Below are 12,211 nucleotides of genomic sequence, written 5' to 3' on the forward strand. Positions count from 1 at the left end.
GAACACACACACACACAGGGTTAAACAGTGTCTTCACTGCACACAAAGTTCTTTATAGGTAGGAATCTTGGCCCCGTTGAAACACGTGTAAATCTATGTTCTAAACAGTACACAGGTCTCTGAAGAAATCACACAGTTCACAGTATACAATTGTGTATCGTCGTTGGCATACGGTAAAACGTGAGGCATTGATGGAAGATACAGGAGACAAGAGGTTACAGATGGTCCATCTATAGAAAGTGGAATTAAAACAAAAAAAGAAAGTATGTTGTGAAAAGGGGGCTCTCAGGCAGAGGTTATTCCCATCCGGAAGAAAGTTTCTACCTGGCAGAAGATCGTATGTTCTGTACGTTTTGATTGTACAGACCCCATGTATATACAAGGCAGTAGATGGTACGATCTGTACACTCAAATGGTATGGACCCCATGTTTAGTGTATTTTCAAAACATACAAAGGTAAAGAGCTACTGAATGCAGAACTAATATTACTAATGCTACTACAAAACGACACCCTTCGTTGCGTCTCATCTGCCGTCCACAAATAAAGGTATTGTTGGTATAACCTAGGTGCTTACTTTAACCATCAGAAACAGAAAGTCATACATTGCAACGTTAAACGTGAACGGCACAAGGTGACATCGAAGCCCGAACCGTTTCCGGGGTGATCAAATGTTTTCATGACATCATTCGCGTCAGTACTTTCAAAAAGAAGCTGAAGACCACAAACAAACAGGGAGACAATGGCATCCCAGTCAGGGTGGAGTGTGGTGGGTGGAGGACTAGAGGAAAGACAGCCCAGCAGCACAGGGTCAGCTAGAGGCATCCGAACCCAAACCCTCTATGGTAGAGCGGCCGACCTCACAGCTTGGGGGTGTCTGTAGGGGCCAGAGGGGCACGGCCCCGGCTGAAGCGTGGAGGACGGAGCCTGTCGTTTACGGCGTCATCACTTCCTGTGGAGGCGGACAGATTTAACCGTTAATATCGCTGAGCTTTGCCGGTCATAAGCCTTTTTTGAAAGAGTGGATTTAGAATGGTTGAGGAGAGTTTAACAATGCGACCGCACAGAGCCTGGAGAGAAACACAGGGACAGATGCAGCAGCAATCACATCAAACGCCATGTCTCTTATATCAGCCCCTCATCCTGTTTCATAACAGCCTCGCCTCAAGTCATGCACACTGCAAAAATAATCACTCAGACAGCTCCTTTGCTGGGTGTTCATTTAATTTTATTCTATCAAATATAAAAAACGTCAATAGTAAAATTGTGTACTGTGCAAGCAAAAGCATGTACAAGTACATTGGTGAATTGAAATAAAATGATCAGCCTATTTATTGGCCTATCAAAGATATCGATATGCGCCGATATGAACCATTTTGAAATAGTGTAGATTTAAAGATGAAATTCCCTCTTTATTAATCCACTATCATCCCCTAACCCTAAATGCTTTCCATCATGTTCTGTGTGAAGGTCAGCAGTTTCTCCCCACACAGTTAATTGGTTCCTTCAACTCATGATTTGAATGGGATGTTGCACTGGCCCGAAGCTTTTCTGGAGGGCGGGCAGCAAATCCAAGGGTGATGCTCCACCCCGAAGACACCACAGTATAAATATCAAATAACGGCCGATACATGCATCTATATTATTTAGCATATCTGAGTGATATATTGACATCAGACATTTTTACTCCCTAATATCTTTATTGGCCCCTACAATCCAGCATGGGTCGAGCTGTAGTCTCTACTTTAGTCTCTACTCTGTTGTCTAGTCTCTACCCTGACTCCCTGTGGTTACTATGGTGTGTGGTAACTTGGCAGGGGTACGAGCTTCTGGGTCCTGGCCAAATCCACAACCTGGCACCAAAATCCCGGATTGTATCATTCTTCACCACTCAACTGTAACAGTGTTTGTGGAAATTGCTGGTGCATACTGGCTGCCTTGCATCCCCCATTTAGGTGCTGCACACTGGTAGAGGAAAAGGTGTCATACCCCCACGCACACAAACACACAATGTATTGGGTGATTTGGTGCCTTGTAAAGCGCTTTATAAATGCAATGAACTGTTATTAATTCTACCCTGGTGCGAAGGCTCTACTCGTATCTACTAGTATTTATTTTGATATCTAGTCTGGCTTAACTGTAAAGGTCGCTCAATGGACCCAGCAACAGCTGTTCCTACCCCCACCCCACCACCCGCAGATACTAGCCGGGTGGTGGAGAGAGGAGGGGGGGTGAAGGGGGTACAGGATTTATAGATCCTGAACCCCATAGAATGGTTATGGGGTTCAGGGATTCACTGTCGCTATAACCCTCTTCAACACACAGCAGACCCTCAGGTGCAGCTCTCTCTCTCTCTCTCTCTCTCTCTCTCTCTCTCTCTCTCTCTCTCTCTCTCTCTCTCTCTCTCTCTCTCTCTCTCTCTCTCTCTCTCTCTCTCTCTCTCTCTCTCTCACACACACAACACACACACACACACACACACACACACGATGATACACTTATATATTATATTTATGTATATTTATATATAACTCAGTGGCACGGCGGCAGACGTAATTCAGAAATAATGCGTTTCCCCTGTCGAGCAGTTAAAAGCATGATCAAGCATAACCCTCCCCCCCCCCCCCTGCGGAAGTCTCAATGCCGGGTTAGAAGGAGCAGTGCAGGCCAGGCAGGCCGGACATGCACCCGGAGCCCTGATCCATACTTACATGGGGCCGGAGAGGAGACGCAGTGTGTTAGCTTCGCCCCCCTTCTCTCCCTTCTACCTCAAATAATCCCTCTCATTGCCATAGTCCATCAGGGACCCCGCCAAGTCAGCAAAGTCCTCCAGAGCCAGACTGCTGGAGTCCTCACCGGGGTGGGGCGCCACGTCAGAGGCCCAGGGCTCGGGCTCTTCGTCCTGGGGGTCGTCCTGGGACGAGGTCCTGGGGCCTTGCTTGTAGTAGTTCTGGGAGTTCTGGTAGTCGGCCGTGGTGGGGTCGTCTCCCAGCGAGCCCTGCCGCTGGTCGGCCCCGTCGTTGCCGGAGCCCCGCCCGCCCGGGGGGCCGTTCCCGCTGCCGTCGCTGCTGCGCGAGGCCCCGGTGGGGGGGGCCAGCAGCACGTGGTAGAGGCTGGGCAGGCGGATGTCCAGCCGCACGCCGCTCTTGACGAACAGCTTGTTGTTGAGGGCGTAGAGCTTCTCGGCGATGTCCAGGCCCAGCATGACGGAGAAGATGCGCGCCACGTAGCGCTCCCGCGACAGCAGCGTGTACAGACGCCGGCGCCGCCATGACACGTAGCGGCAGTCCTCCTCCGCCGTCAGGGTCACCTGCGGGTCAACCAGGTCCACAGGATCTGTCAGTCACTCTCTAAGCCCTGAACTCAGTATTTGAAAGAATATGGCGGTTCTTCTTAAGAGCATGAAATCGCTGCCTATCATCTCAGGTGAACCAACCTGGAAGTTTCCCTCTTCAGTGGGTCGGAGGGACTCCCACTCTGGGGAGTCCAGGAACTGGTGGCGGTGGATATAGTGGAGGAACTGACCCTCCAGAGTCACACAAATCCTGAAAGGGGGGGGGAAGACTTATTTTTTCACTCACTGAATATTGTGAGGGTGATGGAGTGATAAATGGACAGAGAGAGTCAGGGTGATGGAGGGATATGTGGAGAGAGGGAAGAGGGACAGGGGGAGGGAGTGAAGCCTGAAAGAAGAGAAGGATGGGCATACATAAAGAGGAGACTACGAGATAAGAGGAAATCCATTTTATAGGAAAAAGGGAAGAGTTAATAGACTAAGATATGACACCGATAAAGTGGGAGAGGAGATCCTAAAATGTGATGTGAAATCGTCACCATGAGCTGTTTCCAGTCATCCTTGTATGTCAGATCTCCAGGATCACTAGTTCTGTCCAGGGCCTCTCCTCGTTATATCAACAATATTCCAGAGGTGTCCTCATTCCTTCATCGGCCCTTCTCTATGCTGTCTGTGTGCCTTGCCTGATACTAGAGGATTGTGTTGCACTCTGCTCAGTGTGAGTTGTGTGTGCGAACTTAACTGTGAATGCATTTTGTCACTGAATACAAATTATGATTCTCAAGTTATCAGTCCTTCCCAAGTAATCAGTCCTTATCATTCCTCAGTCTTATCTCAGTCTGTGCCTGTATGACAGGATTCTTTCCGAGCAAACTACCGTGGTTATGAAACATTCCAAACCCAACCAGCCTAAGGCGTTGTTCTCAGTCTAAGTTCTCTCCCACTTCCTGGTTCACGCCAGGCAACTGTAAGCCGTCACCTTCAAGGTCAACACTAAACACAGGAAGCTATCTCTCAGCTGTTACTGCTGAATCCACTGTTTATCATCTGCATATCCAATACAGAGTCAGTGTAAGAAACTAGTTGAACCCACTTAACATTCAAGTAGCGGTAATACCGAAGCCCTTATCATTTCATGTATGGTTCAAACATGTTTTATAGAGAGGTTGTGGACAGTGCTTCTACTCCTTCACATTCAAATCAGTTGTTTTGGTGTATATATTAACATGCAAACCCATGTAGTGCTTTATATGAACAGCAACGCCTCAATGCTTTACCCTTGTAAGAGTTTTTTTGGTCTTGCACAAAGTCTGATAGGCCTTTATCAAAGTATCATAAGCACGTCTCAAAGGCCTGCGGTGATTGTGGGCAGATTTCAGAAGTGCAGTGGGGAATGGCGAACTGATTTCCTCTCCTTAGAGAGTGGCTATAAATATAGAAGCTATGACACCGTTGATATACAACTTAGTATCAACATAACAGAACCATTCAGATGCACCAAAATACTTTTACGTGTGCATACAGTAGTACTCTGCAAGTAGTTATTCTGCAAGAGACGATATCAGGCTCGGGAATTACTTTCTTTATGTATAGCCTGAACAGGAACCACTGAATGTGAAATATGACTACTACTAATAATATAATCAAAACAAATAAAAACAAACGACAACCGTAAACTCCCTTACCTCCCAGAAAGAAGAAGGGAGAGCTGATCGATGGGCGTCTTTCCTTCCAGAGAGTACGTGTCCCCAGCTTTCAGCTCCAGCACCCTGTTGTCGAAGGCCCCAGACACCTCCTGGAAGACCTGCACAGGCACGCCCAGGGGCAGATACACGGCCTGGTACAGGCTGCAGAGCTCCTCGCTGGCTAGACCCTGCTTCCGCAGCCGGTAGATGAGGTGGCAGATTTGAGCCAGGCAGGCCAGCACGAGCAGCAGGTTCCAGGTGAACACATCCGCACCGCACACGGTCATCCAGCCCCAAAGCTGCATGCACAGGAAGGAGGGCACCATGAAGCCAAAGATGAAGAGGCAGCCGTGGGGCCCGCTGCCTCCCATATAGCCCAGCAGCAGGATGGTGTTGCCTAGCTGAAAGATGGCACCCTCCGTGTTATTGGTCCAGCCGTCGCAGGGCAGGTGCCCGTACACGAGACCCCCAGCCAGGGAGGAGTTGTCTGAACTCATGGTGGCGACGCACCGGGTTGGTGATCCTAACAGGGGAATCCAATTTGGGTGGAAGGAATCACTGGCCGAGAAGTTCAAACTGGGGACAGAACCGTAAAAATTAAAAAAGGTCTGACCTAAAACATATAAAAAATGTATTAATATTTTTTCCCTGGATGTGGAGTTGATACCGGTTGATCGCCTCAAAAAAAAAACTATTTGACCAGAAATGCATGTGGAATGTTCTCTCCTTATGCTCTCCCTTCCCGGACATGCAGCCCCTGCGTCTCCCGTCAAGAGTTCTTTCCACTCCTGCCCCTTACCCGTCTAGGCTTCTCTGGAGGGCTATCCCCCAGAGGCAGGGAGAATGGTGGGGGGGGGGATTGGGACGGACAAGGCGTGGTAACAGAACCCCAGCGGGATAACCATGTTTGGAATTGAAACCAAAGAAGAGGCAGAGACAGAACGCAGGCCTGCTACTTAACATAGCAGCACGTCACGGGGAACAGAGCAGGGATGATAAAACACGGAGTGATGGAACAACAAGCTGGGAGTGTGTGGAAAGGCACAGGAAAACACTAATCTTGTTTCTAAACATTCACTGTTAACTAAAACAGCCAAGCGCCGTTAAGAGACTTGCATATATAAATATAGACACTGACATACCATGTCAGATTTCAAAATAAACCAGAGCCAGCCCCCTAGCCCTGGGAACCCCTAGCTATCCAACTGGAAGACCCCTTTATTGAGGGACATTTCTACAGCCATGACATTTAGATGTGGGAATGTTGCTGGGGTTACATTTAATTTAATGGTTTAGATATTGCAGTACATTTTATCAGATTAGTCCGAAACAAAAGGTCAATTTTTACTACCTCGATTTAGAGATTAAAACCAAATCTGGCAGCGGTTGGCTTTTAATTTGCTGATGTCTAGACCGCAATGCTACCAACCAGCAAGGGGAGCAGAGAACCCATCCAGTTTCCCGGTGCATGGAAAAGGTCAAGCGGATAGGGAAATCAAGCGACAATTGGGCTAATGTGTAATTTAAAGTCCTGAGTAGTTTAGGTGGCGAGATCAGCCCACCAACTCCACGCTATTGGGCACCAGAGCAGTGAGTGCGGAATGCAGATAAAGTGTTGCCTCTAGCCGAGGGGGTTATTTTAAGACCAAGTGCATACCAGGGAGCACAACTGTGGTAAGCAACCCTCGTCACAGGGAGAAAGTAGTGGCCTTTAGTGACAAGCCAGCGGACATTATGGATTCATTTATGAAAATCTGTCATTCCGAAGAGAACCCTTTGATTAAGAGCGGTTCAGGGGTTTGGGCTGGACGTGATGAGTATGCCAAACCACTACCGAGGGGGACTGGTACAATAGTTGTGCTTGGTACATTTTCTGCTCCTAGTTCATAGGACAAAAAAAACGAAAAAAAAAAAAACGACCAGTAGAGTTGTATTTTTTTTTATAGTTTTATTAAATACCAATCAGTGCAGTCATACTTTATAAAATGTTCGACAAAACATCCCACCTCACCCCCAAAACCCTCAGTGTTCGACAAGTTTCCCTTTCCATGATAAATAACATCCAGATCCTCCAGTCACGCCAGCAATCTGAGAGAGAAGGACACAACATTAGCTTCACACCAAATGTCAAACGAGCAACGTGACGGGTCAACCATATGCCATAGCTCAACAATAAAGTCCTGATGACTTAAAGGGCAATGGAAAACGTTGATTTGAAACGACAACGACAGGTTGGGTTTCTGCCAAAATGTGCGAGCACTTGAAGGATGTATATAGTGAATACCATGGTACAGCCCAGTGGCTGGAAAGCCACAAGATCACCTTGAGCCCATGAACCTGGTCACGAGGTTTAATATAGGGGTCTAGGATTGACAGACCCGTCCTAGCTCAGTACCAGAAGAGGGAGACAGTTGACCTTGGAGCTCCAACCACTTGAGTGCTTCAGAGTTGCACAAATACAAAAGGTAAAAGGTAATCTACCAAATGGGAAAAAGACCCCACTAACATATTGGCTAATAAAGTCACTGCAGGTGACATAGGGTTACAGTTTTAGTGGGGTAGGAAACTTTACTTTTTACTCACCATATACACAAAGTAGTTAAATCTTGAAACCCAGAGACCTCATGCATACTTTATGTTCCTCAATGAGGGACGAGCACTGCTCCTCTCCCCGTTCAATGATACTGGAGAGAGAGAGAGAGAGAGAAACAAAAAGACACACATGAAATATTCACATAGTTCTTATTTCCGACAGAGAGCAAGGTTCATTATGCACGTTGCAGTACCATTGCATTTGCTGCAACATCAGAGCTGGGTTAGAAGTTAGTAGGGCAATCATGAGAATTAATGCAAGCTATTCAGAAATGCAAACTTGCTTTAGTCAAACATAGTTTCCTTATTAGTGTGGTTGGAAAGCACAATACACCACGGTTCATGTTGGCTCAATTTCTCAAATCAGTTCAATAAGTCTTTAATTGCAGTCTGAAAATATACATTTATGAAAAATTAGATAAAATGTTATTCATTACCACCAAACTATTCCGAAAGGAATTCTTTGTTGCCACTTAGAGCTTTAGGGGATGGAGGCTGGTGACTCTTACCAGGCATCCCTGACTTTTTTGGTCTCTGGGCAGGCACAGCAAGCCTTCAGAGGCTTCTTCTCAGTGACCTCAGCAGCAGGGGTCTCAACACTGGCGGCGGCAATGGACGACATTATCTGGCTGCAAAGAGATACAATATATAGAGATAGAGTTTAGAAGTAATTAAAGAATGAATGTAGCAAAGGAATAGGTGACACATGACCCCAAATAATGAAGGTGTATACTGTTGTACAAAACTACGGAAATGCGTCACGCTTAACATAACGTTATGCAACGTACCAAACATAGCCGGTGATTGTTACTCTAAAGAAAATGACTTTTACAGACATTTGACGGCCCAACTACGACAGTCCACAACAATGCTTCGGACCTGTAAATACCGTTCACGCAAATAGTCAACTTTTAAGTTGAACTAGGAATTTGGCATAGTTAAGAAACGGTCCAATGCATTCGATTAGTTAATCAGTGTTGCACATCAAGCGTTTTTCTCCACTAGGTCAATAATGAATGTCCAAGACAAACAAGGGTATACATTAAACATACACGATAGCCACATACAATGCTTTCTATTAGATATCAAGAGCACTTTCCGACGCCATCTTCCAAAATCCACATGTCATGAACGCACCATCAGAATTAGCATCAGCAAAATCGTGGGCTGAACATGCTGTATATGATATGACCAGATTGGTACAAACAACAAAAACTGCACCGACACAAATGTAAACAATAACGCACATTACTCACATAGTAGAGGAGGATTACCGGTGGCTGTTGTTCAAGTTCAAGCTTGGCGCAGACGCTGTAGGTAGTAATGTGATGTAATATTGTCCCTCCTTATATACGCGCATGTCTAACCAATACAGACCGGGACTTCTGGGATTTGTAGTCCTTTGGACCGCATAAGTTGTATGCACTAAACAAAACAGGTACTAAGGGGTTAGTTTAAATCATTGTGCCGATATCAATTTAATTTAGCAACTGGCGTTTCTTTATGGATCATTGAATTTATTAATTTATGATTTTATGGCAAATCTTATAATCTTTTCACAGGTGTGTGGCTATTTATTAAATGTTTCACAACGGGCATTTTCATTCTAAAACGGTACGTGAAGCAGTTTTCTCATATCTGATCCGTTGCTATTTTTATTGAGTATAGTTGGAAAATTGGCGATAAAAATTAGACAACATCCAATTATTTATTTAATATAAATATATAGGCTATATGATTTCATACCAACAGGTAACACAGCAAATTCATTATATAAAGAGGAAAACGATGGAAAACATGGTTCAAGACATCCCATCAACTTTTTCCAACCGACCGTTACGGCGTTGCAGTCCCTGCAGGGACCACTGACCTCGACCCGGTAATATCGAGGACCTGGTCACCGTTGCACAGCGGTTCGATGATTGCTCTTAGTTCCCTGAGGTATGACTGCGAGTAATGAATGCTCTCTCAACCAAGTTACCCAAAATCTATAATGCCACCCTTCTTTTCGTTTCAAGGTCAGTCTCACAAACGCCCCACAATTTAGTGAAAATATGTCTTCATTCATGAATGGTTTGCCAATTACTAGTTTAATTAGCCTATCTGATTGACTGATGTGTTTAATATATGAATCACTTCATCACTCGGGTGACCAATGACCTTGGCCTGGGGTTCTTATCTTAAGGTGTTAATAAATATAAATTAGCATATATTCAAGTAAGAATATCAAAATTTGTTCCTCACAGATTTTATCGTGTGCTGTTCATGGTGGCCATCACGTTTGGAATCCTCATCTCCATTCCCGTTGAGATGGTGTTCCATGAGGAGGAGGAGGAGGAGGAGGAGGAGGAGGAGGAGGAGGAGGAGGAGGAGGAGGAGGAGGAGGAGGAGGAGGAAACCTCCAGCCAGCTGGGCTTCAGTATCTTCTGATGTCGTGTTCCTCGTTGACATTATGCATAATGGGCATGGTTATACTCAGGAAAGAGAGTGAGGTGAGTTTGTTTTTTCTGGTTGGTTCACTCTTTTAAGTAAATTATTTAGGTGAAATTGGGGATAGTGGAGCAATCCAACTGTATTTTCCCTCACATTTCTGATTGCATATTAGGAAAACGTTTGTGGTTACTTTAGTGATTCATGCCATGTTTCCACCAAATTACCCAGAACTTTTAGTCCCAGGAACTACATTTCAAATAATGCAGCCCCTTGACCCGCAAAGATTAGGCAATCTTAAGTCTATTTAGATCTGGCACATAACGAAAATACAACATGAAAATGCGAGAAATACTGAGAGAATTTCCATGCGTGAATTTCCAATATAATATATACATATATGAGTTTGCTACTCAGAGTTTGCTAATCACTTCCTACTTTTGTGATGATCATTAAAGACATCAACAGATGAATGACCTTACCTAATATTTTATTGGAGAAAAGGCTTTTGTTAGAAATATGACTCTATGAACAATGCAATAATCAATGTAGCTTGCATTACAACACAAAATGGAAGTATTTAAAAAAATAAAACAGATTCAGTTTTTTCTTTTCTTTCTAATCTTTCTTTTCTATGTCTTTAAAGAATAAGCTGCTCTTAGTCAATTAGAAGGAGTTCAATCGTGTCAAGACAAATCAGATTGGCCAATACACACTGAAGATAAATTAAATAATTTTAAAATTACTAAAATTATCCCTCTCTGGCGAACAGAATGTTGCAGCAGACGTACAAATATATATTTTTTATTTCTATTTATCAGATTATTTATTCATCTGCATCGAGACGGAATCTTGCAGAGAATCACGGTGCTTCGAAGAATCAATGTGTGTGTGTGTGTTTCCGACACGTAATTCTATTTTGGCAGAGAAGTACTCGTTTTCTCTGTACCGCTCCTTCCCACCATTGTCCTGTGTCTCGTATACGGCTCCAAAGATCCACCTACCAGCAGGTCCTCCTCCGCTGCTATAGGACCGGAGGATGTGATGATACCAATCTCAACAACACACCGGGCCCTGACGCTCAGGAAACGTTCCAAGCAATCAAGCCCCGTGTGCCCCCTGCCGTCCACCAGGCGGGGCAGAGATTTGGGACGATCGTCAGCGTGGTGTCCGGAAACGCTGGGTTCACCATGCTGTTGGCGCACTGCTCACACATGGTATCCGATAAGGGGTACCCCGGGCAGCATCTACAACAGCAATGTTTGTATCTTTGTAGTAGTGGCAGTATTTGGCTGGGGTAGAGACTATGTATGTGGTAGTGGCCGTATTTGTGTGGGGTAGAGACTATGTATGTGGTAGTGGCAGTATTTGTGTGGGTAGAGACTATGTATGTGGTAGTGGCCGTATTTGTGTGGGGTAGAGACTATGTATGTGGTAGTGGCAGAATTTGTGTGGGTAGATACTATGTATGTGGTAGTGGCCGTATTTGGGTGGGGTAGAGACTATGTATGTGGTAGTGGCAGTATTTGGGTGGGGTAGAGACTATGTATGTGGTAGTGGCCGTATTTGGGTGGGGTAGAGACTATGTATGTGGTAGTGGCCGTATTTGGGTGGGGTAGAGACTATGTATGTGGTAGTGGCCGTATTTGGGTGGGGTAGAGACTATGTATGTGGTAGTGGTAGTATCTGGGTGAGGGGTAGAGGGTATGTATAGGCTGACAGTATTTGGAAGGGATGGTGGCAGTATTGGGTATGGTAGAAGGTATGTATTTGGGCCGGGTAGAGGGTATGTATGTGTTAGTGGCTGTGTTTGGGTGGGGTAGAGGCTGGAACATCAATAAGACCAGGAGGTTGGGTGTAGCTACCTGGTGGCGGAGCTCCGCTGTGGACAGATGCTGGTCTGTGTTCCCTGCTACAGGTCGGCCTGACGGAGAACTACATGCTCTTCAGGATGCTCCCCGTACAGCTGAAGTGTTGCATCTCATGCTACTACAAGAAGCGCTACAGAGGCAGGTGGTTTGACAAGAAGAACACAGTGTCCGAGTCTCTGAAAGAGGTACGCCTCAAACAGGCCAGTGGCCTCATAGGCCGGGACAAGCATGACGCATCAGACGTTGCCCGTCCTGCCTTTCGTCCCGTCTCCAGGAGATCCTGGCGGGGATGTATGTCATGCTGCTGAAAAAGGTGCCAACGTCCAAGGACCAAAGCGAC

The 12,211-nt window shown here is 45.6% G+C and overlaps 2 protein-coding genes across 3 annotated transcripts; both read right to left on the reverse strand.

Annotated features, from left to right (window-relative positions):
- Window positions 1–20: 20 nt before the first annotated feature.
- popdc2 (popeye domain cAMP effector 2) lies at window positions 21–5,807 on the reverse strand. 2 transcript variants are annotated; one of them, XR_003974153.1, is made up of 4 exons: window positions 4,979–5,807; window positions 3,435–3,543; window positions 2,710–3,308; window positions 21–950 (listed from the first exon to the last, which is right to left on the reverse strand). XR_003974153.1 is itself a non-coding variant. In XM_030343543.1 (4 exons), exons 1-4 carry the CDS (start codon window positions 5,473–5,475, stop codon window positions 859–861), a joined length of 1,152 nt encoding a protein of 383 aa, XP_030199403.1. In that variant the 5' UTR covers window positions 5,476–5,806; the 3' UTR covers window positions 21–858. The 2 variants fall into 2 exon arrangements, 1 of the variants encoding a protein (XP_030199403.1); XM_030343543.1 differs by having other exon boundaries at window positions 2,855–3,308; window positions 4,979–5,806.
- A 1,094-nt stretch (window positions 5,808–6,901) lies between these two features.
- Window positions 6,902–8,957, reverse strand: cox17 (cytochrome c oxidase copper chaperone COX17). Its single transcript, XM_030344157.1, has 4 exons — window positions 8,827–8,957; window positions 8,080–8,199; window positions 7,562–7,662; window positions 6,902–7,066 (listed from the first exon to the last, which is right to left on the reverse strand). Exons 2-3 carry the CDS (start codon window positions 8,190–8,192, stop codon window positions 7,578–7,580), a joined length of 198 nt encoding a protein of 65 aa, XP_030200017.1. The 5' UTR covers window positions 8,193–8,199; window positions 8,827–8,957; the 3' UTR covers window positions 6,902–7,066; window positions 7,562–7,577.
- Window positions 8,958–12,211: the final 3,254 nt, after the last annotated feature.

The sequence above is a fragment of the Gadus morhua genome, chromosome 20 (assembly GCF_902167405.1).
Source record: "Gadus morhua chromosome 20, gadMor3.0, whole genome shotgun sequence".
Taxonomy (NCBI): Eukaryota; Metazoa; Chordata; class Actinopteri; order Gadiformes; family Gadidae; genus Gadus; species Gadus morhua.

Bases quoted from the DNA above. Each gene is read 5' to 3' on its own strand.
- popdc2 (XM_030343543.1), bottom strand. From the start codon at position 5,475: ATGAGTTCAGACAACTCCTCCCTGGCTGGGGGTCTCGTGTACGGGCAC. The intron at 3,544-4,978 runs GTAAGGGAGTTT...CCCCCCTTTCAG, and splicing joins TCCCTTCTTCTTTCTGGGAG to GATTTGTGTGACTCTGGAGG. The intron at 3,309-3,434 runs GTTGGTTCACCT...GTTGACCCGCAG, and splicing joins CTGAAGAGGGAAACTTCCAG to GTGACCCTGACGGCGGAGGA.
- cox17 (XM_030344157.1), bottom strand. From the start codon at position 8,192: ATGTCGTCCATTGCCGCCGCCAGTGTTGAGACCCCTGCTGCTGAGGTC. The intron at 7,663-8,079 runs GTAAGAGTCACC...CTCTCTCTCCAG, and splicing joins AAAAAAGTCAGGGATGCCTG to TATCATTGAACGGGGAGAGG.